Source organism: Meleagris gallopavo, chromosome Z (genome assembly GCF_905368555.1).
Source record: "Meleagris gallopavo chromosome Z, MGAL_WU_HG_1.1, whole genome shotgun sequence".
NCBI lineage: Eukaryota > Metazoa > Chordata > Aves > Galliformes > Phasianidae > Meleagris > Meleagris gallopavo.
Genome location: NC_139435.1, coordinates 55,713,739 through 55,739,561, shown reverse-complemented (window position 1 = coordinate 55,739,561; position 25,823 = coordinate 55,713,739). Strand labels below are relative to the sequence as shown.

The window sequence follows — 25,823 nt, the reverse complement described above, 5'->3', positions numbered from 1 at the left end:
GCAAGTAACTATGAGCAAGCATATACATTTGTTAAGTAAATTCTAGAAGAAAATACATCCTGTATTTTCTAAGGCATCTACCCACGTGAGTTGTTTTCCACAGGAAATACTAGGATACTGTAAGGCCACACAGGAAGAAACCAAACTAGAGGCCGAGAGAGAGGAACTCCAACATGCAGACCAAGAGAGTAGTATCTGCTAGAGTACTTTGTACTGCCTCTCACTACTTACACTTAGGTTTGAGTGGTGAATTGAGAAATAGGACTCGGTTAAGTTTCTCAGACTCTCTCATCTTTACTAGCCATCACGTGGGTTCCGTCTGGCTCCAGAGTGCCAGGAGCCTTTCTGAGACAGGTGGTGTTGATCTCAGCCTCTATCCTCCATGCTCGTTCCACCTCATTTTAACACCAGTCAGCCATCAAGAACACGCCACATGACTTTGTCCCTCAAGAGTGATGGTGCACAAGAATTTCTGCCCGAGGTCCTGGAAGCCTGAATTCTGCGACAGAACGAGAGGACCTGGAGTTGTTGTCCACTGTGCCTTGTGATCTGCTGGAGAAAAGCAAGTGGACCCAGAATCCAGATGCGCCTCTCAGAGCGGAGTGGAAGGCAAATTGGTGAGGACTTGTGGCCAAAACATACATACAGGCTGGGAAAGATCCAGAGTTGAGTTGTGACAGCCCACAGACTGCACTGATGAGGCAGGTCTGAGATCCAGCTGGGAGTTCAGCCTATGAGCCAGAGTCTCAGCACTCCTACGGAGCCACTGGGGCACTGATACGGGGCTACTGGGCCCTGACAGTAAGTATTTCTAAGTTTCTTCTTACTGTTTTTTTGTGTCACGCCAGACCTTCTGCACCACGTACTTTTCAAACACCGCTCTGACAAGAGGTATTTTCATTTCACTCATGTGAAATGCTCTTGCATGTGCCTTTCAGAAGAGCATGGAGAATTTTTAAACTAACAGTTGACTTTCACATGCCTCTTGCCAAAATCAGAATTATTCCTCCCCTCTCTGCCCTTCATTTACAGACTTTGTATTTCTTCCTGCTCTGTTTTGCAAGGTAGAACTGAAGTATGGTGAGATAGGAGTGAAAAGTGTCTGATTTATTCCCAAAGTCTGCTTAGAATTGTCAAAAACCAGGTATTTTTTATAATCATTGTGTTAATTCAGCACACTTCTCCTGTTGATTTGTAGCTGCATGAATTCAGCACTTCTATGAACTAAATTGTGATATGTCGCACAGACATAAAATGAAGAATCCAAATTGGTAATCACATGTGAAAAGCCTCTTTTAGTAATTTGCCCAGCATCACCCAGCAAATCTGCAGCAAAGGCTGGGGAAATCAGCACTGACACAATTTATGGACCATCTTTTCTTTTCCTTTCCACTAGGCCTTGATCACTCAGCCTCTCACCTTTTAAAACACTCTGACATACCCACTTAAAGACAGTCATCTCCACTGCGTCTGGTACAACCAGGCAAATATTCCTTTCAGGGAGGGGAGTATAAGTATGTTTTGCTGACCGTTCATTCTATAAGTAGTATGGTGAAAGATGCTTAAAATCAGCACCCCTTATCTTCAGCGCTTTTTACAGCCCTAATCATGTGCTTTGTGTCATATCCCTTGTCATGCGCACTGTCAAATCAGAAAGCGGTGTCTCCCAGTGATATGCATAGGGATGGAACTTCTACACCTCTGCTCCATCAGCACAGGAAGTAACCGAAGGAGGAGCAGACAGTTGTGTTGAAGGAAGGAGAAAATATGCTGATGGCACATCTCTGGCTGGACTCAAGATCGCTTTGATATGTGTTCTGGGGGTCACAAGCTTTCCTACAGTGACTTTTTAAAAAAAAATGGGAGGTAGAAGAAGGGGGAAAAAAAGAAAAAAAGAAAAAAAAAAAAGGAGAAAGGAGGGAAAAATAATAAAAGAATGCTTAGCATCATCAGTGCTGTATCCTTCATCTCTCTCCTGCCTTTTTCTCATGCAGACTCCTTACTTTCAATCCCATTTCAATCTCACTTTAGTCATCCCATTACAGAAGAGCACTTTGCTATTCATGACTCCTCAGCTGCAGTTTCCAGCAGCCTTTCTCATGGACCCACTCCTTTCACTTAGCCTCCAGCTCCCACTAGTTCCTCTGTCCCACACCCTTCCATTCAGTGTCTTGGGCTTCTCACTCTTTGTCTCTTCCCCACTCTCCCTAGTCCAGTGATCCAATATCAGCCAATTTCAATCTTTATTCTCATTTGTTCCCATTCATTCTCATTTTTTCCCATCGGGGGGAAGTTCTTTACTATGAGAGTGGTGAGGTGCTGGAACAGGCTGCCCAGAGAGGTTGTGGATGCTTGGAGGTATTCAAGGCCGGGTTGGATGGGGCCTTGGGCAGCCTGGTCTGATATTAAATGGGGAGGTTGGTGGCTCTGCCTGTTGCAGGGGCTTGGAGATTCGTGGTCCTTGAGGTCCCTTCTAACCCAGGCCATTCTGTGATTCTGTGAGTCTGAAGTTCAGATGCTCTGCTGCAATAAAAAATATCTGCAGAAAAAAAAATTATTGTTGTCATCACCAGCAGGTACACAGCCTGTGACTGCTGCCTGCTGTCCCAGTAAGATAGTACTGCCATTGTTAGTAAGAAACCTGATGTTAGCTTTGGAGGAGCTGGCGGGTTATTAGGGTTGTTACCATCTTGTGCAAATTTTTAGTGCAAACTGGAAGTCAATACCAGGCGTTTTTTGTTGTTGCGATGCACGTAGCTTCAGTGTGGAATAATAGCAAAGACCTCAGGAATATATGCACAGGCCGAGAACGTAAGCGACAAGGCTAAACAGCACCTTGGTCAGCTTCTGGTTACTGGAGAGGTACTACCATAAGAGCTGGGAAAGAATACAGAATAGAACCAAGAAGCAGTCAAACAGCAGGATGAGGCACCTTACGTGTCCTGGGGAAGTTACGTCCACCAGCATCGCACAGCATACCGTCCCAGGAGCTGAGAGCAATGGCTTACAATGCAGCCTGAGGGGCAGTCTGACAGAATGGCATGTGAGGCAGATGAAACAAAGGTGTGTCACTGAATTCTTCCGTGTGGAAATAACGGCATCCGCTGACATTCATCGACATTTGCTGCGCATTTGTGGAGACCACAAAGCAGACGTGAGCACAGTGAGGCAGTGGCTGGTATGTTTCAGCAGTGGTGACAGCAATAAAGAGCAGAGGTGCATCTGTTCTGTGGAGCTGACGGTGATTATTTCTGTAAGGAGAACTCAAAACACCTACTGAACTTTGAGGAAAAAAACGGGGCTTCAGACCACAAGACACGTTGCTTAGTTGCAGTAATACCTGCTCCTGAGCAAGTGTAGTAGGGAAAATTAAAACTCCACGAGAAGCAGTGTTTTAGAGGTTTGCTTTAAGAAACACTTCTTAACAAACTGCTTTTTCAATCAGCTAAGTTTTGTGGGGAACTTTGCTAGTCTCTGCTTGCATGTACATTCTGCGCTAATGCTGCACTCACAAGTTGTTTTGTACAGCCAGTAATGAGTGTGAGGCGGCTTAATAAATGGCTGGTGAACATTTACAGCCATGAAATTCATCAGCCTACGCTCCGGCTCGCATCACCATACAACTCCTCAGAAGGCAATGCACTATTCCATTTGCAATGGGGCAGGGGGCGGTAGGTGGTGCAAAATGTGCGTAGGAAAGGTCTTGGAAATCCCATTCAGCTTCACCCTGCAAAGAACACATGTACCACAAAATCATAATAAATGCCATTTAAGCCTTCGGTTCCATTAGAACTTCACAGAGAGGCCCACGGTGTGTCTGGATGTCTGCTACAGGATGTTTTTGGAGTAAAGCAGTCTCAGAAGCGGCCTTTGTCCAAGCACTGAGGTTGATATTGTTTCTCTGGTGCCTCTGTATGGCCAGTTTGAGGCATGGACTCAGGAGAGCCAGCTAAATCCCTGAAGGCTTTTAGGAAGCGTACGTAAGCACAGGACTATGACACATATAATCAGGCCTCTGGAGACTGCAAACTTGATCCACAAATTTATTTCTAAAGAGAAAATTGTGTCTTTTTTCCCATTCCTACCAGTTTTCTAAACCATTCTCTTACCAAGGTGACGGCGGTCTCCTTTCTTGAACCTCTTGAGATTTCTGGTATGTTTTTGCATTTGTGTAGGACGAAAGTAAATAAATGTAATCTGTATTTCTCTGATCTCGTCGCAGAAAATCTAAATGTTAAAAACCAAGCTGTGTGGCCAATCAAAATATCACGACCTAAGTTTCTCCGGAAGAGAGAATTTCCACACAAAATTAATACATTGCAGTTAGATGGATCACAAGGGGAAAGCAAGCAATACCATCATGAGCTTAAAGAAGCAGAACATCTTCCAGTCAGAAATCCCTTAGCTTTCCAAAATATGTGCCCCCCTTCTTCACAAAAGAAAATATTAGTAATAATAATAGAAAGAAAATTTATCTTCTGTCCTACTTCCTGAGAACAGGAATGGGATTGTCTTTCTACAGAGTCAGAACCTGCAGCAGTAGAGCTGTTGACTGCAGTGCCATGTTTTCTCTCATCAGGATGCAGAAACTTTTCTGGTATGCTCACTGACTCATTACCAAGTTTAACCACCAGAAGTTCATTGGGGTGACCTGTTTTCTTTGCTAAGAGCATCATACGTTCAGCAAAATCTGTGGGTGTTCTTTGGTTAGGTGAAGGTTAATGGTTAGGGTCAACATAAATGACCCACCAGAATGTCTCTATCTTGCAGTGATCTTGATTGCTTAAAGTCTAGTCCCTTAAAGATTATTGCTTGAAGTCTGTTCCCTAACACCAAGCTTTGAAGTTGTCCAGCAGTTTGCACTAGGTAGAACAAGTCAGTTAGTTAACCTCCCACTCATCCTCCTAAATTTTGAAAGATACTTTTGGAAGAACTCCAGCCTGATCCTCCCAATTGCAGTTCATGTCAACTGCCTCTGAACTGGTGCTGGCAACGCAAGCCGTTCTTGCAGGACAAGTGCTCCAGCTTCATTGCCTCAGCAGTTTCCAGTGAGCCCCTCTGGATGGGCAGTGTCACTTATGGCTGCAATCCCAGAAAGGAGGCAGAGCCTGGATTAGGCCTGGTGCGTGCTGGGCAGAGGGGATCAGCCCTGCTGCCACCGGCTAGGGGAGAAGAAAAGGAGGAAGTCTCCAGGGGCAAGCCACGGGCTGTCTCTGAACTGATGTGGGAGGAACCAATGCACGGAGGGGGCAGGGCAGCAGTGCTGGCTTGTGGGGAGAGTCAGTTAGGCCAGTGTCCTGTTGCCTCAGAGGAAGACATGGGTTTTGTACAAGGCACCCCAGTGCTGTACAGATCTGGAGATTTGTCACAGCTGGGGCGACGTGGGAAGACTCAATCAAAGCCCCAGACACTGCTGCAAAATGCCAACAGCAAGCAGACACAATATAGGGAACGGAAGGGACAGAGGCACTGCGGAAAACCCGGAGGCCATTGCTGGGGTTGGAGTGCTGCAGATGACGCTCACCCATTGTGACATCACTACGTGAGGGATAGTGACATACGCAGCAGTGGATTGTGACCTCTTGGCCCTCACTGCCTGTAGCCGGGCACAGAGTCTCTCACTCTGCCTTGTGCCCGCACTCCAGCCGAGCGTGTCCGTGAGGTTTGGAGCGAGCAGCGAGGATAGCCTTGGAGCTGGTCTCGTGCTCTGGGAGCTGCCGACAGCCGCTCTCAGTGCTCGTCCCCAGGGCCACTAAAGCTTCTTCCCCGCCCTGCCTGGCTCAGGCAGCCGGGGCACCCAGGAGGCCGCAGCAGCAAAGGGAACCGGTAAGGGACGCCTCAGCCTGGGCAGCCCAGCTGGGAGGGTTTCCTTCCTGAGGGACCCGGGCACTTGTTTGTCTGCTGACGGGGTCAGCGAGTAACCGTGGCCTCTCTTCCTTTCCTAGCGTGACCCCTGCTGCTGCAGCAGCGGGCTGAGGAGCAGCCCCTCATCCCCTGCGCTCTCCTGCCCACCACAGCAGATGGACAGCATGGCCACCGAGCTGGACCATCTCTGCCCCATTTGCCTGGACGCTATGGATGACGCTAGCTACGTGATGCCGTGCCTGCACCAGTTTTGTTTTGGCTGCATCCGGCAGTGGGCTGAGCGCAGGCCCACGTGCCCCCTCTGCAAAGGCACGGTGGAGTCCATCTTGCACTCGGTGCGTGCGGACGACGACTTTCAAGAGCTCGTTGTCAGATGGCCTGCGCAGGAAGGGAGAGCTCCCGAACCCCAAGCAGGGGCTGCAGGGCAGGTGCCTGCGCCTGCGGTGCCCATCGGGGCATCTGTGTTCCGCCAGCACCCAGCTGTGCTCCAGCCCCTACTGCCCTGGTTGCGCCAGGAGCTGAGGCAGCTCTTTGGGGCTGACCGCAGGACAGCCTCTGCAGCACTCCACCTTGTCATCTCCAGCCTGCGCATCTTTGGCCTGAACGAGGGAGCGCTGGCCCTGCGGCTGCTCTGCTCCCTGCAAAGCCGGGCCGCCAGCTTTGTGCGACGGCTCGTTGTGCAAGTTGCGCGGCTGTGCAGCAGGCAGGTGCAACATCCGCCTGGCCCGGAGGCCTCCCATGCTGCCGCAGGACGGGAGAGCAGCCCCGCAGCTGCCCTTGGTGCAGCTGCCCCCCCAGCACAGACTCCCGACCCCGGCCCACAGCCCTCCAGCAGCACCGGGGAAGACAACGTGGAGGAGGAGCTTCCTGTCCCCTCAACCGCTGCCCTTAGTGAGGGTCCCAGCCAGCCTCCGTCCATCCCGGCTCCATGGCAGACCGGCCAAGCAGCAGCCCAGCAGGAGCCGGGGGAGGCAGTGCCAGGTCCCTCAAGCACCGGCACGGGCAGGGAGTGCTCATGCAGGGCGCCTCGGCGAGCTCCAAAGAGGAGGGCCTGCAACTCTGAGGCCTCTGCACCTCCTGCCAAGAGGCCACCCTGCCGGCAGCACTAGGACACCGCCCCAGCAGCTGGCGAGAACAGGGCCGGGCCTGCAGCTGGGGCACAACCAGCCCTCAGGGGCTCGGACTGTCAGACCACACAGTCACACAGTGGCCCGGGTTGGAAGGGACCTCAAAGATCACGAATCTCCGACCCCCCCGCCACAGGCAGGGCCACCAACCTCCACGTGTCACACCAGACCAGGCTACCCGAGTCCCCATCCGACCGGGCCTTCAACACCTCCAGGGACGGGGCATCCACCTCACCGCTCCCCCTGTCAAGAACTTCCCCCCGACATCCAACCTAAACCCTTCCTCCCTCAACTTCAAGCCATTTCCCCTTGTCCTGCTGTTATCTACCCTTTCAAAGAGTTGCAATAAAATTACAGAAAAGTCTCCGTGTTGCTACCAGTGCCTTTAGTGGTCAGCGCTGTGCACGGGGGAGGTCCGACCTCTGCTGGCCCTGGAGGCCTCCCATGCTGCTGTTACCGTTCCTTTAGAACCTCCCTTAACACCATGGCAAAGGCAAACGTTGACAGAGGAGGTACTGCTTTATTTCTGCGCAGGGCACAAGCTGGCTCATCTCCACACATCAAACGCACCCGTGTCCTTACACTGTCTTCTGCTTACAATCCCAAAGGTTTCACTCCACACCCATCACATACCCATCCCATTGATATATGACATGCTTACAAGGTTACACAAGCATAACTGAGTCTTCTGCACTGCTTCTGCTTTGGCTGCATCCGGCTGTGGGCTGAGAGCACAGCCACGTGCCCCCTCTGCAAACAGAGGATGAGATCCAACAACCGCGCTCCCAGCAATCTAAAGATGTTTTGGAAGCTGAGAATACACTAGAGTTCTCAAGATCTTGTCATCAGCCTTATGTGACTTGTTCTTCCATATGCATTTCCAAAGGCAGAGACATAATTTTGTTTCTTGTTTTTAGCATCATGGAATTTGCTTCAGCTATGAAAGCTTTAAAGTCTGTGTATGGTTTATCTTGTGCTCTTGACTTTGCTCTTGCCTTTACATGAAATAAAAACCACCAACACAAACATCTGTCCTGTGCAGCAGGTGTTGTATGAACAGGTGGACCCCTCAGGAGGAGGCTCCCCCAACTCCCTCTCCCATTGCCCCTTCTTCTGGTGTTTAAACATACATCTGTAAAGAGATCTCTCCAAAAATCCCCCCTTCCAACAAAAGTTCACCACCCACCACAGAATAACATAATAGTGGCATAAAACACCAAAAACATTCCATTTCCTTTTCACACTAGGACAGAGATCTCGTGCAAAGTTCAAGGAGGAGGAATTCCCAGGTTCTTGATCTTCCAGGTGTGGTGGGCCTTTCTGATACCCCTTAATATGTGTCAGTAGATTTTAAGCCTTACCTCTAACTCATTTCTTTATTTGCCAGTTTGAAGGCTGACATCATAACACGATATAAAACTCACTGAAACTTCCTTGATCCATAATTTGTTAGCTCACTAATCACTCTGGACTGAACTCTCATACTTGCAGATAGGAAGAGTCAAGAAGTAATAAATTCCCAAGGGAGGTCTGGCAGGGTATGTGCACCAAGACATTGGTGCTGTAGAGACTTTTAATGCATTATGTTTTATCCCATAAAATGCTAACAGCCTTTAAACACCTTGCACCTACAATACAAATACACCTACAGTGCATTTATTCTTAATTAGAAATCAGAACTAATGTATCAAAAATGGTAATCTCCAACTCACAAGACTGAAGTATTTTCAAAACAAATTTCAGTTTTCTAATGAAATGTGGGACTAAGAAATTCAGAATTGGATCTTGAACATATTACCAGAGGAAGACACCAAGACTAAATAAATCATAAACAGTGAAGAACTGAATATCTGAACAATATTCATGTTGTAGCTAACTAGCATTGAAATTTTGGAAAAGGATATTGCCATTATTTTTCAAGCTGCAAACCAACCTCTGTACTGCAGAATATTATAATACTTGGTTTCCTGAGAAGGTCATTGTGTAAGGTCATTGTGTGTATTTGCTCACTGAGGTCCACCTGAATGTTTCCTGGATTACCTGTTCCTATTCCTGTTGTCCAGGTACTGTTGAAACAGAGAGGTTGTCCGCTCTTCTGTGAGTTACTCCATTCATCTAATTTTCATTTCAGCTAATGAATTCTTAGGCTAATAGCAAGTGTTGTTTTTAGTATTCATAACATAACTAATTTTCCTCAAATCTGAGTTTTACCATGTACACTAGCTCTAGGGTTATCACTTCATGTCTTTGGCAGATAATGGATAACTGCATTCATAATAACCAATAAATAAGAATTGCTGTGAGTTCAGATGAATGGAATGTTTCCTTCTGTTTAAACTACACACATCCAGGCCATTCAGGCATCAAGTTTCAAGAAGTCTGATCAAACTTGAAGACACTCTCCTGGTACTTCATGGCCCTTCAAACCAGTAGGGATGGATCCTACAACCTATTTGGCAGTTTCTGGAGGCAAAGACTTCATATTTTCCTGCATCTTTTTGAATATGACAAAACTTTACACTAATCATAGATTCAGAATTGCCTGCATCAGAAGGGGCCCTTAAAGGTCATCTGGTCCAACTCCCCTGCAATGAACAGTGACACCTACAGCTGGATCAGGTGCTCAGAGCCCCCTCCAGCCTGACCTGGAGTGTCTGCAAGGCCAGGGACGGGGGTGGAACCCACCACTTCTCTGGGCAACCTGTGTCAGTGCTTCACTACCCCTTACTGTAAAAAACCTCTTCACAGCATCACAGAATTGCAGGGGTTGGAAGGAACCTGTAGAGATCATGGACTCACAGTATCACAGAATTGCAGAGGCTGGAAGGGACCTCAGAGATCATTGAGTCCAACCCTTCTGCTAAATCAGGTACCCTACAGTAGGTTGCACAAGTTGATGCCCAGACACTTCCTGGTAAACAAAGTTCCCTGCGAAGCTGTATAGTCATAAACATCTTCCAATGTTACAAACAGCACAGCTGTGCCAGTGAGCCATGTCAGCTACAGAGAAGGATTAAAACACTGTGAAAAAGAAACAGGAACTGCTGGATAGTATTTAAGAGGCTAAAATTTCAATATTCTCCACAGGCTACTGTGGGGAAAACAGCCTGTTTTCACATGCATCATGCAGTAGCCTGCATATGAGTTATTTACCTATTGATGAAAATTCTTCTCAGTGGGTGGACAGTTTACACTTCAGTGCTTAAAAACGTCAGATCCCCAAGAGAAACTGGTTTATATGGCCTGTAAAATTCCAGATGTGGAACTATTGTATCAGGTAAGGATGGATGGGTGGATGGATATGTATATGTAACATCACTGCACATCTTCTCATCTCCCATATCAGGGTAGGAGCCTGCTACTGAAGATCTTTTTTTCTCATGGCAATTTCTTCCTCAGTTCCTTAAAAAACTATGATCAGTATGATCCACTCAGGTTCAAGCTCATACCCTTGAAGGTCCAGATGCAGATAATTACCTAGTATGATACAAAAGTTCAGCACAAAGCTCCACATACCACATAATCTTCTACATGGAACCAAGACCTTGTACTTACCATCAGAATGCCTGAGAAAGTTGCCTTGTTTTCTAGTGGCCCCCAGTGGAAAATCAGCAAATTCATACTTTACACAGTGTTTAAATCAGATGTATAAAATTCATCTCCTGGGATGTTTTTCAAACACTGAATTACACATGTACTTGGTGGGTTATCACAGTAACATGGTATGTAACTGTGTGTGGCAGCACATCCATTGGAGTCTAGCCTGAATATAAAGGAACATAGTCAGTGCTCACTAAATGAATGACAGGCTTAAAATACTCAAAGCTTTGGTTTCTAGTAGGTAGAAGAAGACAACATGCAAGCTGCATGTTTTCTGACACATTCAGAACAGCCTTGTTAATAGCACCATTTACCCATTAATCACAGGGCAAGAGCTGCTTTGTCTCTATGTCTACACCACCTTGCACAGTTCCACAGAGGTAGCATCAGCTCTAGATCTCGAGATGCCTGGTTCCACCAGCAGCCTTCCATCTGTATCCATGCATCCCAGTGTGCTGTACTGAGATGTATCATCAGCAAAACCATCTTGGACAATGTGATGTACACTGCGTCATGCATGCTAGTCCTGAATGCTAGTTACTGCGAGTATGTGATGTTTCAGTCATTCAGAGGGCTGATTGTCAGTACTGTGTGTATCTTTTCAGAGAGACTGATAAACTTGAGCATGATTCAAGAATGTTTACATGACGGATCCAGTGACTATCCAATACACGGAACATAAACAGCTGCAGGAAGGTAGCATTCCAGCCTCAGGTATTTCACTGTGATAAAGCCAGGTAAGGATAAGTGATGTGCTTTATCCAAATTTTCTAGAGAACAAGCCACTGGAAAAATCTATCTTTCAAAGTCCATTGCTTGGTTTTCCAAGCGATTTCAGGATCATTTCTACAGTCTGTGTCACAGTGTTTCGAACAGTGGTCAAAAAGGGCCATTGCAACCTGCTGAACTGTTCCATTTATTTATGGAGTAACAGCAGTTTAAACTCTACAGGGTACAGAACAGTCATCAGACTACCTGAGGATCTGAAAACAAATTTCTCCTATTGAAGCGTTTTAGCACTACATTCTTTTATCCCTACTGAGGAGCACTGTATCTTCCCCTGAAGCTCTGTTTCAGAGGGGGAAAAAAAGGAGCACAGAGAGAAGAAAAAACAAATTGCTTAGATTTCTTCACTTCTATTTATTTATCCATCTTCTGTTACATCTGCACTTTTGCTGCCAATCTGTTTTGGAAGTTTTTGCTGTACTAAAGGTTAAAAACAGAAGAACAAAAAAATTAAACCCTTTGGACAGATTCAGCACAAAAAGAAATGTGAATCACAATGCAAGATGGACTCATTTTTGTTTGTTTTGTTTGCATTAATATGTGTCCTTTTCCACTACCTCACCCTTAAAATAACAAAACCATGTAAGATCCTTAAGGAACGTCAGAGTCAGGGATGATCTGCACAGCTCATGCATCTCTTTTCACACAGTTATCATCTAGAAGGCACATGTATGATATTTCTTAGCCCTATCTGAAGAGCAGTGATTTCTTTCAGTAATTTTATTTTTCAAATCTTACTCTAAAAAGGTATGAAAGCAAACTAGCACTGGATCCCCAGCTCAGTAAGGGGCATTCACAGCTCAAAGAGAAAAGTGTCATAGAAAAACTTAAACTGAATGGAAGCTGAGTGAAGCCATGCCTCCTGCCACACTTCACAAGAGGGACCAACATAAATAGCTTGTTTGTGTTAGGAAGTTGCTACCCAAATACATACAAAAAAATGAATCTTCAATGTGTTAAAAGCCACAGGCAGGACAAAGGAAAAGCTGTGAAATTGCAGGAAGTAGTTGTTGGAAGGTGAACCAGTTTAAATGAATGGTGTCTAGTGCCTGGTCATTTTCATCAGCAAGTAAAGATAAGACACAAATCCTAGCTTGGGAAACCTAGGAACTTATGTGCAAGCCCTTTTCTCAAAGATGTTTGCCTTCCTTTTTCTCCTAGATATTTATATAAATATGAAGTCTTCCAGTAATTAAATAGAATACCTGTCATGGTAGAAGAGTCCATTAGTGAAGCTTAGCCAAGCAACAAATATTCACAGGTATCTGAATACACTGCTGAACATCAGTGATATTTATAGGAGCACAGCAACTGCCAAAACAAAGAGAAGTTCTGTATTTACCAAGTTGCAGTTTAATCCAGAGGGAATTTTACTATCAATCCAGTACATTTTGAAGAGAGTGAGTTGTCAAATTCTATTAATAACTTTGCACATACCAGTCTCCCAGCTGAGAAATCTTGGCCATGAGAAACCTGCAGGCAACATCCCAATCACCTCAAACAAGATCAATTCACACACAACACTGGAGAGATGTTTTATGAAAACAGCTTCAGTAAGGTGGGGAAGAGCAGAGTGCGTCAGCTAATTAGTGAGTACAAAGGAAGAAGAATGGAAAATGATGTTCAGACATAGCAAAGTATGCTTTGTTATACTGCTTCAGAAATGGGGAGGCATGTTCAGGAGACAAGTTTCACCTCTGTGAGAGGTAGACTGTGTTTTTGCAGTGGAAATTTCCAGTATTTCTGTATGTAGCACAGGATAAGCTGCCTTTCACAAAGAAAGTCGCTGAACAGAGTAAAGTTGAGACTGGGGCATTCCGACCTGGGTAAAATTGGCACAGGCACTAGGTAAGATAACTGTATACTTAGGGGCAGGTACAGGACAGAACTAGTGTGCAGATTGTTGAAAATATTGTCTTCAATCGTCGTAAAAAGTACAGAACATACCCAAAGACAGGGTTGGTAACAGGCATTGTATGGAAGCATAACGTAGCTATGGAAGTGTAACGTAGTTATGGAAGTGTAATGTAGCAACAGCGTCAGAAGACTGTGAATCTGAGACACTCCACCAATGAGTGCCAGGAGAGGCTTTACCTGTGTCAAACCCAGGATATACAATGGATTGGATTCTGGAATGGAATTCTCCCTTATCAGAAGTGGGTTGCACGCCCATTGTTGCAATAATGAATAAACTGCTCTTCACAGAGATCTTTGCCTGATTAGAAATTTTTGATCTTCAGCGTGTTTCTCACACCTCCTCCACTAAAGAAGGATGCACTTGCAGATTCACAGTTATTTCTGAATCAAGTTTGCTATTCACCATAACCCTGACAGATCTTGGGAGAGATTGCAAGGCAACCAAAGCTATATAGGTCCTTCTGAAAGTAATGCCTCCTATTTATTTCCATGGAAATTAGAACAGCTAAATAGAGCATGATAAGAGTGTTTGACAGAGTGCATTCTCAGCTATAAAACACTATTTTTCAACACAGTCACCACCATTAGCTGTGCAATTTCAGCATCGATGAGCAGGAGCCTACGTGCTGTGCATATAAATACCTCACCAGCAGAGGTGGCCCACTGTTGCTGTTACCGCTGCTGAAACACATCACCTCACTGTGCCCACACCGACTGTGTGGTCTCCATCAGGCACTGATCAATGTCATGGGTGTCATTTTTTCTGCATGGAAGAGTTCAGTGACACACCTTTGCTTCATCCATACTTCCATGTGAGACCCCATTCTGTTAGACTGCCCCTCTGCTGCCATGTGTCATGTGGCAAGAAAATGTAATGGCATACTGGCAGGAAAGTTCATCCTCTACTCCCATACCACCAATATCAATTTCTGGCATTGTGGACCAATATGATTAAATAGAAGGCATTACTTTTGGAGCAGCCCTCATACATCAGTTAGTGGGCAGGGCAGTTAGAGGGACAGTGAAGCCTTCTGGGAGCATATGGAATGCTTTCTTTTCTCAAGCTCCATGGCCCACAGAAGGGTGGTACTTCAGCACGCCCTAGGAACTTTATGCTGCTCCAGCTTCAAGCAAACATGCCTTGTTTTGGAACTAGAGAGAAACTGGAGCTACACCTGGCACTCCATAGAGGCTACTCTAAACAGCTGAGTAGCATATGCAGAGAGAATAAGGCTCTGTTTCCATGCCAGTCACGGTTTCAAGATTTTATTGTTCAACAACCCATCAGCAATGAATGATACGAATAAAGACGTGAAGGGTACAAATGACCAGGCTATTCCACAAGTATCAAGCCAAGCTCATGTAACTCTCAAAAATACCTGGAATGAAACTGGGTTGAAAGGATGCAGCCTTTGTAAGCAAGCAATCTGTCACAATTTATCTCTGTTTTCCTGACAGTCAGGCACTTGGAAACAACCTACAGATGAGTGACATCACCAAAACTGAGTCATCCATAGTACAAGTTCCGGCCTTTATTGTTCATGAATGTCTTATAGTTACCTGTCTCTCATGCCAGTATAAAAAAAATGAGGGTGGCTGTTCCACTCAGCACATAAGTGAAACTTGGGAGTAACTATGGAGGAGTGAACAAAGAAAACTGCCAGTCTGTGACTATTTTATGAAGGACAGCCTTTATCTGGTAATGGGAAAAGGGCATGAGAGCTCTCCAATCCCTTCATCTGATGTTTGCAGACCCCACTCAGTCTGTGCTACATCTGAGAGGGGACAGCAATTCCACAGTGCCAAAGCATGGGCTAGCAGATAGCAGAACATTCTGGTGTAATGCTTTTCATGTCTGCCTCAGATGCACTCATAAATACACAAGCATTTGCTCAATTTGTCAGGCTTGCAGTGCATGGCTGTAACTAAGCTATCCCCCATTTGAGCAGATCTGTTCAGATCACATTGAGCCCAAGGAAAATAAGGCCAGACACACCAAGTCTATGAGAGTTTACACCAGCAGATGATCAGTCAGAGAGGGAGACAGAGAGGATCACCAACCTGTCTGCTATGTCATCCCATGGAAAACAGAATGTCTTTGACATGTTTATGTCTTTCAATAAGGAATATGCAGCGAATTGATTCTGTCTTCTACCCCAGGACATAAAAACTTCTATCCCTGTTGCAAACAGCAATATTCAGACTCTGTTTTCTTTGTTTTCCTCACCAATCTGAGGCTTTCTTTACGTACAGTCCTCCTGGAAGTGGACCAGGATTTGAGATCTTTAGATGGAAAGTCTGTTAACACACCTAGAAACATTTTTCCTCCTGGAGGAAAGCAGAACTGTGCAGCAGAAGGAGGAGAAAAAATGTCTCTTTATAAGCAATGAAAAGTAGCAAAGCATTTTCATAGGAAGAGAAGTCTGAAGAAATCATACCCTTTGATGTCTCACGGGGGCAGGGATCTGCTGTGCATGCAAGTTGCCAAGGCCTATATTTTCTGTAAGTTCTCTCACAAGTGAGACAAAAAATCTCATGAGACCTTCCTGTGCTGTGAAGCTCTTCTAAGATGAGGGAGAACATGTTTCTCATAAGATGAGTCAGCATGGTCACAAGAGGAGATCCTGTACAGAGACAAAAGACCATGCATCACCACTTTCAGTGTTCCTAGAACCGTAAGTCAATATAGTATGTTCATTTTAAGTAGATAGCAGAGGATCTAGAACAATTTGGAAAGTCTGATGATCAGTTGAAAATTGTCGAAGATTTCCTGGAGTGGAATCTAACTTTGCAGAAGTATTAGAAAGGATTCTTCCCCCTCCAACTCCCCCCCAAAAAATGAATCCAACGACAAAATAACAATATATTTTAGGGTAAACCTAATTCCAGTGTTGTAAAATCACCTACTGAAAATTTCTATTTTGGAGGCAAATATAAAAACCACAAGTAAACAGAAGCTGCAAAAACTCAGCAATCAGTTTTTTCTTAAACACATATTAATGTTAAAGAGACTTGCCTGGACACTGGAGGTTAAGTTTTATCCATCTTACAACAGTGCTACACAGACAGCAGAAAACATTGTGTTTGTAAGTCTTTAGTGTTTTATTCTATTGTAGAAGGTGTTGTTTATGAACCATTATGTATAATCTGGAGCCCTAGTAAGCAGGAATTAAAAAGAGTTAAAAGCATTACCAGAAAATACTAACCTCTTCCTCTCAGCTGTGTTCATATGACCAAAATGCTCTGTTCTAATAAACGAACTAGTGGTGTGTAAATCCCCACACAAGGCACTGAAGGTGCAAAAAGTATAACTCAGTTGGGCTCATACAGCTAAACAACAGCTATGTTATAGCAACATTATACATTTCCCCAAAGCATTATGGGATAACATGAAATCACTCTTCTGCAAGAGAAGGATAAATAACACTTTCATTAAAATTTCTTCTCCTGTATTAGGTAGGTCGAACCAGTTAATAGTGTTAATGATCCAGGTTCAGGAAAAGGAAGCAGTTTGAGAACACCCCACAGAATAGGTGTCCCACTCACAAAGTCTTCCATTTTTATTTTTAATTTAAGTCTCTTTTTAGCTTTTTAAGGGGAGAGCCCTGCCACTCGTCTCCCCTTACGTCTCAGTGCAGCCTAATCATATATGCATAGCCAAAGTCAGTAGTGAGAGCAGAAGGGAGTGGGAGAGCTGGTGAGAGCCACTGTGTCTGTGCGAGCTGGTGTCTGTGCGAGCGGGACTGAACCGTCCATGGCCCCGGGGCTGGGGTTCCACTGTGATGTAGCCATTGATGATACGGATACGGGGAGGAGGGTCGGTGGCACTGCAAGGCAAGCGAAGAAGAACGTCAGTCCAGACTTAGCCCAGAACTGGCTGAAACCCACACAGCAGGACATTGCTGGCTTCTGTGCCCCACTGCCCATCTTCTGGGCACCCAAGATGTTGGGCATGGTCTCATATACTGGCTCCATGCTCACCAAAGTATTGTGCCTAATGGCAGAGACTTGCCTCTCCCCTTCTTCAAGGGCATGGGCAGCTCTCACAAAGCTGATGTATACGGAAGCCCTAGCCCAACTAAGTGTGAATCAGTCTTGAGGGAGAACATGGAATAAGCTGAGGAGCGTGGGGATTGCCCTGAAACACTAGTAGTGCTCAGACTTACCCAAGCAGCCTGATCTCTGCTCCTACAGGCAGGCAGGTGGGCAAGGTGACAGCTTTCCTAACTCTCCAGCTTGCCTTACAGCTAGGTAGAAAATAAGAACAAAACCACCTGTGCTTCAGAGGAGCATCCCTGCAGCAGAATTGTTTAGCTCAGCTCTACAGAAATGAGGCACCTGCTTTCAGCTGAATCCATTCTCCCCTACCATACTTCTCTATGTGTGCACCTTAGTCTGGACTATACTCACCCCTATGCTGCTTGTTCCCTTCCACAGGTCAGGAATTACAAAAGGTTTAAATGACATCCCCTAAGAAGAGAAACACTTGCTAAAAACAGAAACATCACAGGGAAAAGATCACAGTGTCTCAAAGTATCTCTGGTGGTACTGAGGACCCTGGGCTAGTGATGAGCATGAGCTGGGTGAGAGCCTACAAAATACTATGCCCCCATTATGGCAGCACATGGTGAAGGAGAGAACTTTTACCCTGCAGGCTGCTGACACGAACTGCCCAGAGTTGAGTGAGCTCCTGCAGTGTTGCAGCGCAGGTTGAGGCTCAGAAGAGATATAAGAGTCTCTCTTTGGACAATGGATTAAAGCCATGAATGATGCCAAAGCTACAAGGCTGTTGTGCCCTCCAGGGCATCACAGTGCTGTGTGAAAATGGAAGACAAATTGTGACAAAGTCAGAAGCAAACCTACCTGCCAAACACAACAGCAGGGTCACATTTCCTGCATCTAGTCCCTAACTGTTGTGCTCTGTTCTTGCCTTATTTTGGCTAACTGCATAAAGCAGGGATGCTTTGGGAAATGAAAGGCAATTAGCATATTTTTAAAAAATCGTACCCTTCTGTGTGCAAAGGTCCCATAGGAGGTCTGAGCAGAGAAGCCAGCAGGTGGCACAGCAAAGAAATACAGCTGTTAGCTGATACGTACATACAGGAGCATGAACCAAAGCAATTTAGCCAAATCCACTGCACAATTGCATTAGGTCACTCAAGCTGCATCTTTCACATTTCCAGGCGTGAAGTTATAAATGGCTCAGGCTCATGCATCAGGGACCTGGGAGCATTCCCGTGACAAGGCACCCAGGGAGTTCGTACAAACAGGAGCCGGGTGTCCGCAGTGCCACCAGGTGGGGCTGTCCGCTCGGCACAGGGCCGCGTGGGCAGCCAGGTGCAGTAAGAGCCTAGCGCCTGAGCAGCTTTTCAGCTCAAAGGATGATTTAATTGGTAGAGGATAGAAAAGATTACAAACAAAAGAGAAAGGAGGCATTTTCTGCACCCATATTTATGTTATAGTTTCCTAAGCTGTCATACTTAGCTCTGCTTCTACTTTACTACTGTTTTGCACTTGCAATCCAGTATGCTCCCCTAAAACATCTCCAATTCAGTCACAATAACACATCCTCCAATATTCTATCTCCTGAAGGCACTGAGGCTTACTTCAGGGCACCCACTGATGCTCCTGAACTTCACAAGAATAACTGCATATGAAAAAACAGAAGATGCTGGTGTGCAGTTAGGGTGGGAGCTTAGGCTGATAAGGACTCCAAATCATTAGTTGGTGTTTCAGCTGAACAGATTGTCAAGAGAAGCAAATAGCTGGTATCAACTACATTAATATAAATAAATGTAGTCTGTGGGCATTATTCCATCCCTGGAGACGTTCAGGGTCAGGCTGGATGGGGCTCTGAGCACCTGATCTAGTTGTGGTGTCCCTGTTCATAGCAGAGGAGTTAGACCAGATGGCCTTTAAGAGACCCTTCCAACTCAAATGATTCTGTGATTAAATGCTACAGTAAAACACAATATCAGATGTGATCAATATACCAATTTCTTGAATTGGCGTATCTTGGACTGTGTATATGTCTGTCAGTGGGCATGCAAATCTCTATGTAAATTTGTCTCCCCCTCTCCCCAAACCACGTGCGCTTAGTTTGGAAGGAGGAGTGAAAATTGCCCTAGAAAAGAGGGAAAAGAGTTTTATCTAAAAAGTTTGACAAAGGCTGAATGCTTGGATCAGAAAAACAATCAAAAGCTGCTGCACCTGTTTGCAGCCTGCGTAAGCACTGTATTACTCAAAGCAGTGGTGCAGCTGGTACAGAGGCATGATACTCAGGACTTTGGGGACCAGGAAGAAATATGCTTTTGAGAGAGAAAAAATGAACATAGAAACTTCAGTTTAAGAACTGCAGCTCTTCTCCATCATCTTGACCTTTCTGTTCATTTATAGCACCACAAAAATAACGTTCTCAACCTGAACATGGCAGAAATGTAAGAAGAGCTAGCATTAGGCCTGTGTGTTATTTGACACAAGGTAAACATTAATGTTCACATTCAGCCGCAGACCTAAGTATTACTTGTGAGGGAGAAGAAGACTTTTTTGCAGGCTGCTATAATCCCTGTAGGTAGAAAGCTCTTCTGTGTGAAAACTGCCAGGAGGATGTGAACCTTCTCCCCACAACATGCTCCATTTTTCATCTTAACTCAATCACGCTTTGGGTTGTCATTCCCATTTCCAGATCTCCTGTAATGCCTCAGGGCTTGTACGTTCTTTAGTACTGGAAGAATACAGACACTAGAAATACTGTATAAATACTGTCCAAATGTCCAAGCAGCACATATGCTAAACATGAGCATATGCAGCTGCTCTTGGGAAAAATCCAAGAGGCTGTACATCTACCAGTGGACCCAGTCACCTGTGATTAAGATAGGTACTATGTACTCACAATTCCTTGAGCTCAAATGGAAAATGTTTCAGGCAAGGCTTCCATGCATGTTATGCCTGATTTTCCATCAACCTAACCCTGCAGGAAGAAGCAATTTCATCACTAAAAGTATAAACAGCCTTGAGTAAATGTCTCAGCAAGAATCATGGTGAGGGGGGTCAGATCCTACACCCTCAGTACATATCTAGCTTCTGCAGAAGCTTGGCCTACTTGATTAATCAGTCCAAGCTAAAATCCAATTTGCATGCCAAGCCCACCTCCCCTCCCAGCCATTAGCTACCTTTCTTCAAAGCGAACCCATAGGTCATTAAACTGCCGCAGTCTTTGCTTCTTCTTCTGCTGCTGCTTCTTTTTGTACTTTCTCTCTACCTTCTCCAGCACATCGATGCCATCAGGGAGCAGCAGGTGAGGCAAGAGTTCTTCTTCCTCCTCTTTCAGGGTATGCAACGGCAGTGGGAGCTCCTGGGGCGCTACATAAGGGTGATGTGCTGGTGAGGACGATGAAAAGGCTAACAAAGTTTTGGGGAGTTTTCCGCTGGAAGAAGGAGGGAACATGGGTAGTGTTTAAAAGGCTTTGAGGCAGAATCTTGGTACAAATATCATCAGGACACATACAAAACAAATGTTTCCTCCAGATAGAGAAGTATGGTTATTTTTCTGCCTTGTATTCCTATTTCCTCTTCCTGAAGTAAATATTCTGATCAAAATATTTGTCTTAAAAAAAAAAAACAACAAACTTTGGAAAAGAGGTAACTTGGATCAGAGAAAAAGATGCAGTCTGGCCCAGGGTAGTTGGGAATACCTTTGCATATCTACAAAGAGACAAATCTACAGAGAGGAGTCACTTTCAAAGTCAAAGGAGGTCAAACCATACTCTTCTTATCTGAATTTCAGCAGAACGCAGTCCAATTGTTTTATTCCAGCAGTTCTTATCCTGATGGGGATAAAGGGCAGGGATAGGACAACTAAGGTACACGCTAGTCCTTGATCAGCAACTTTCACTGGTAGAGAAGGAAAGCCACAAGCTGGTCCACAAACTATGGTCTTGTTTGCAGAAATTCATCTTGAAAATGATTATCTCAGAAGGAAATGGCTCAACGTACCGTTAAGCAATCTTTTGGACTACTTAGTGTGCAAGCAACTGCAAGGAGAGTAGACTAGCAATGGCAGCATCAAGGCCACTATCATAGGGGGGGTGGTAAAGAGGCTGAGTAATTACAGCCAATTACCCCAAAGCAGACGTGGGCTTTGCACGCACTTATAGCTAACAGTGTGGAAATAGGAGTCAGGCCTTTAGCTTTCTAGCTGCATTGGTCCCAGATTTAAAAACGTCTGGTTTATACTGGCAGCATTATCTGAAAGTTCGAACATGCTGCAGTCAGACTATAAGGGTACACCAGCTCTCTCACATGCCAAGTCTGAGAAGCCTCTGGCATGGTCCCTGATAACTTTAAGGCCTCTGACATGGTTCCAATACTGTGCTTCTCTCCAAATCAGAAAGATATGGATTTGAAAGGTGCACTGTTTGATGGATGAGGATTTGGTTACAAGATCATACCCAGAGACTTGTGGTCAGTGGCTCAACGTCTGAATGGAGATTAGTGACAAGTGCTGTCCCTCGGGGATCAGTACTGGGACCAGCATTCTTCAACAACTTCATCAATGACATCAACAGTGGCACCGAGTGCAGCCTCAGCAAGTCTGCAGATGACACCAAGTTGTGGGGTGCAGCTGACACACATGAGGGACGAGATGCCATCCAGAGAGACCCAGACAGACTCGAGCAATGAGACCAGCAGAACCTCATGAGGTTCAACAAATCCAAGTGCAACTTCTGCACCTTGGTCATGGCAACTCCCGCTATCAGTTCATGCTGTAGGATGTAAGTATCTTGAGCTGTATCAATAGAAGCATGGCCAGCAGGGCAAGGGAGGTGATCCTGCCCCTCTGCTCTGCGCTGATGAGACCTCACTTAAAGTACTGCGTCGAGGTGTAGAGTCCTCAGTACAGAAGAGACATGGAGCTGTTGGAATGCATCCAGAGGAGGGCCACAAAACTGTTCCAAGGCATGGAACACCTCTCCTACGAGGTCAGGCTGGGAGAGCTGAGGCTGTTCAGCCTGGAGAAGAGAAGGCTCTGGGGATACCTGAGAGTGGCCTTCTAGTATATCTAAAGGGAGTCTATTAGAAGGAAGAGGACAGACTCTTCAGCGGGTTCTACTGTGAAAGGACAAGGGGAGATGGCTTCAAAAAAAGAGGGGAGATTTAGGTTGGATACAAGAAATAAGTTTTTTATGGTAATGGTGGTGAGGCACTGGCACAGATTGCCCAGGGAGGCCAGAGAAATTCAAGGTCAGGCTGGATGGGGCTCTGAGCACCTGATCCAGCTGTAGATGTCCTTGTACACTGCAGGGGAGTTGGACTAGATGGCTTTTAAGAGTTCCTTCCAACTCAAGTGATTCTATGATTCTATGAGCCCAAGAGATCACTGAGTCAAGAACCCAGAAATGGCTGTCAGGATGATTCTAACTCAGTTTAGTGTAAAGGAGATGTTTCAAAGAAACAACTAGCTCCACACTGATTACTCAAGCTCTGTTTCATAATACTTCAAGCAAGCAGCATCTCCCCACCCATATTACAAGATATGCAGCCTGCATGCAGTTTCCTATCCAATCTCGGCTTTCCTCGCCCACAGTTCTCTTCCTTGTTTGGAACAGAGATTCTATCTCTTTTCATGTTCACAAGTTTCTGCACAAACTTACATACTCAATTCACTGCATGAACACACAGCACAACACAAATATTTAACTGATCTATAGATGACTTTATAAAGATAAGAGACGCAGAAGTTTGTTGTTGTTGTTGTTGTTTTTTAATGGGACAAAGTTGGAGACTGGATTGGACTGGAATTCAGAAAGGTAACAAAAGAGTACAGACCATTGTGCAGAAATATGACTTCAGTCAGTGAAGCCTTCCCAGCATTATGGAGTTTCTTTTCTGTTCTGCAAAGCCATGGAGAGCAAGAGGCCAATTATACATGTTTTGGCATGGCTGGTGTTTTCAAGCTAGCTCATCAGTGTGAACACATTTCCTTGATAGACAGTAAAGAAGAACCATCCTGAAAGAGGGTAAGTGAGACTGTGGGCTGCAAAATCAAGGAAGAAGTAGATGGAAAACAAGGAGAGTGTGATCTTATTTCCTGCAAGGAAAATCACATGTGGAGAGCTTTATGTGACAGAGACTGGTACAGAAAGATTTGTAGGCTATTCATTCCACTCAGAATCCTTGTGATTGCCATAGCATTACTTCACCTCTGAGGTGTCACGATACTTCACCTGTCCTCCACAATGTCTCATATTCCCTAACCTTCATCTTCCCTTTACTGATTGACACACATCCTGTTGCCTCTAGGGACATGATTTATCTCTTTAAAGATCCTCTGATTATGGTCACCTTCCTTTACTTTGATTTTAATTCACCATGTCTGTCTTTTTATTGGTGAAAATCTCTGAGTGGGCACCACTACTCCTCCTCTGTAGATAAGACTACCTTATTGCCTGCAGCCTCCTCTACCAAATATGTGGCCAGGAGATGCTAAAATATTGCTATAGCCACAGCCAGGACAACTTCCAAACTGCATGGCCAGCTGTTTAGTTAGATACTTGCAGCCTCGGAGCACCATGAACGACAGATACTCATGTACATAATCTCTTCTGCAGCACTGCCTACAGGTGATTCTTTCAGAGACTCTTCGAGCAATTGCTAGAACAGGCATGCAAATGCAGAAATGCTCTCATCTTTCCCCATGGATTCTGACATACTCTTGCAATGGGTCTTTCTCCTACCTCAAATGTTCTCCTCCTATAGATCTCACCTTTTTCTTGAAACTCTTTGCTACCACGTCATTCAGAAATGTAATCACTTTTTTTTTCAAAGAAAACATTGAAGTGTTGTTTTCTTCATGTTACTCACTCAGACAGCTTTAAAGTCAAGGCTCCAGGAAAGATCTTCTGTTCAGTACCCCCCAGAAAAGTGTCTGAGATGCAATTAGTGACAAACTGAGTACTTGGAAGGCACAGAAGGTGATGGTTGGACAGTGAACTCTGTTGATATGGTCAGAAAAATCAGGTGGCTAGCTTTCCTGAGAAACATTGATACCCATCTCCCTGATGCATGAAGACCTAGTCTTCCTTCCCACAGTCATCTGCCCTTGATCTCCTTACACATACCTCTTTACAGAGCAGCAGAGTTCCCCGGAGCTTTCTTTTCTCTAGGCTGAACAAGCCCAGTTCCCTCAGCCCTTCTTCACTGGAGAGGAGTTCCAGCCCTCTAAGTATCTTTGTGGCTTCTTTTGGACCCTCTCCAACAGCTCCATATCCTTCTTGTGCTGGAGGCACCAAACTTGGATGTAGCAATGCAGGGGGGGGCCTCAAGAAGGCAGAGTAGAGGGGGACGACCCCCTCCCTCTCCCTGCTGCCATCCCTCTGTTGATGCAGCCCAGGATGCTGTTGGCCTTCTAGACTGCAAGCACACACTGCTAGCTCATGTCCAGCTTTTTATCTCCAGAGAGACTGACCAGGAGGGAAATCGGTACTACAGTGACTCTCAATCACTAACTCACTTTGTCTTTTTTTGGTGATACTGATTCGAATACAGGTGCTTGGCTGGATCAACTTAATACGCTTGTCCCTTCTTGGGTGTTGACTGTTACTTACACCCTCTCCTTTTGCCAGTCCCAGAGACTCTTATCTGTTGCATAAGAACACTTTGGTGGAAAAAGGGAGGCTCTTCCTGCTCCTACCAGAAATTAGAACATTTTGTTTATTCTCAAGTATATATTGAGCTCTCTTTACATTTTAAGAAGCTGCTATTGCTGTTTTTAGGAATATCTAAACTAAGAAAGTTCTTAAAAACAAAAAAAATGACAAAAATTTGTTTTTTTATTACCACCATGAACACTGATACAGTAAGTTGCCTAGCATTACTTCAGTATTACAGGATTGTTAAGTCTTGTGTGGAAGCACAGAGGCCTTCTCTATGTCAGATTACCTACTCGCTGGTGGCAGCAGGGTCAGGGGATGCATGGATGTACTTAAGGGGATGTGTTTGGGGTAGATAATGCTTCAATGCAAGTGGACAATGTCAGTAATCATAGAAAAAATCTGGCCTGCCAGAATTTAAATTTCACAGTCTGAAAAAGGCAGTAGAAGTGCTGCAAAGAGAAAGATGAAACAATCACAGTAGGAGAAGAATATCTGTTATTATTTTGCACCGCATCTTACTGGAGCCCCCGGCATAGCACAAGACTCTGCATGTGCCCCTGGACAATCCACATAAAAGAAAAAAGTCCAGTGTAAATCCTAAAAGATTACACTTATCAGAATGTGAGGAAGGAGGAACAGAGATGCAAGCACTGAGGGAGAAAGAACATTCCTGGTGCAGGGGATGAAAGGGAAATGGTAACATAATTGAGATCAAACCTTTTTTCCACTGTGGCCTTCTAGCAGTGCCTCTAGGGAAGAATGGAGGTATTCTGAGGGATGCAAGGACACTTCTTTGGCAAGAAACTAGAGATGGGGGAGAAGATCATTGCAGAGTCTAAGATGGTGGCAGGTAGTTCAGAAAGTACAGGTAATC

General features: G+C 45.1%; 2 protein-coding genes across 2 annotated transcripts in view; one reads left to right on the top strand and one right to left on the bottom strand.

The window, feature by feature from the left end:
* The first annotated feature begins 6,029 nt into the window (after positions 1 to 6,029).
* Positions 6,030 to 7,142, top strand: LOC146542300 (uncharacterized). The gene has a single exon (XM_085214231.1). The coding sequence runs from the start codon at positions 6,030 to 6,032 to the stop codon at positions 6,972 to 6,974; it is 945 nt and encodes a 314-aa protein (XP_085070357.1). The 3' UTR covers positions 6,975 to 7,142.
* Positions 7,143 to 7,492: 350 nt separating this feature from the next.
* LOC104915200 (metalloprotease TIKI1) overlaps positions 7,493 to 25,823 on the bottom strand; it is a 93,754-nt gene continuing 75,423 nt past the window's right edge. Inside the window, 3 exon segments of the mRNA XM_085214230.1 lie at positions 7,493 to 16,939; positions 16,942 to 17,122; positions 20,468 to 20,722. Coding sequence (XP_085070356.1) covers positions 16,925 to 16,939; positions 16,942 to 17,122; positions 20,468 to 20,722 — 451 coding nt within the window. The 3' untranslated portion in view covers positions 7,493 to 16,924.

What these genes read in the sequence shown, in the direction of transcription:
- LOC146542300 (XM_085214231.1), top strand. Translation starts at nt 6,030, where the DNA reads ATGGCCACCGAGCTGGACCATCTCTGCCCCATTTGCCTGGACGCTATG.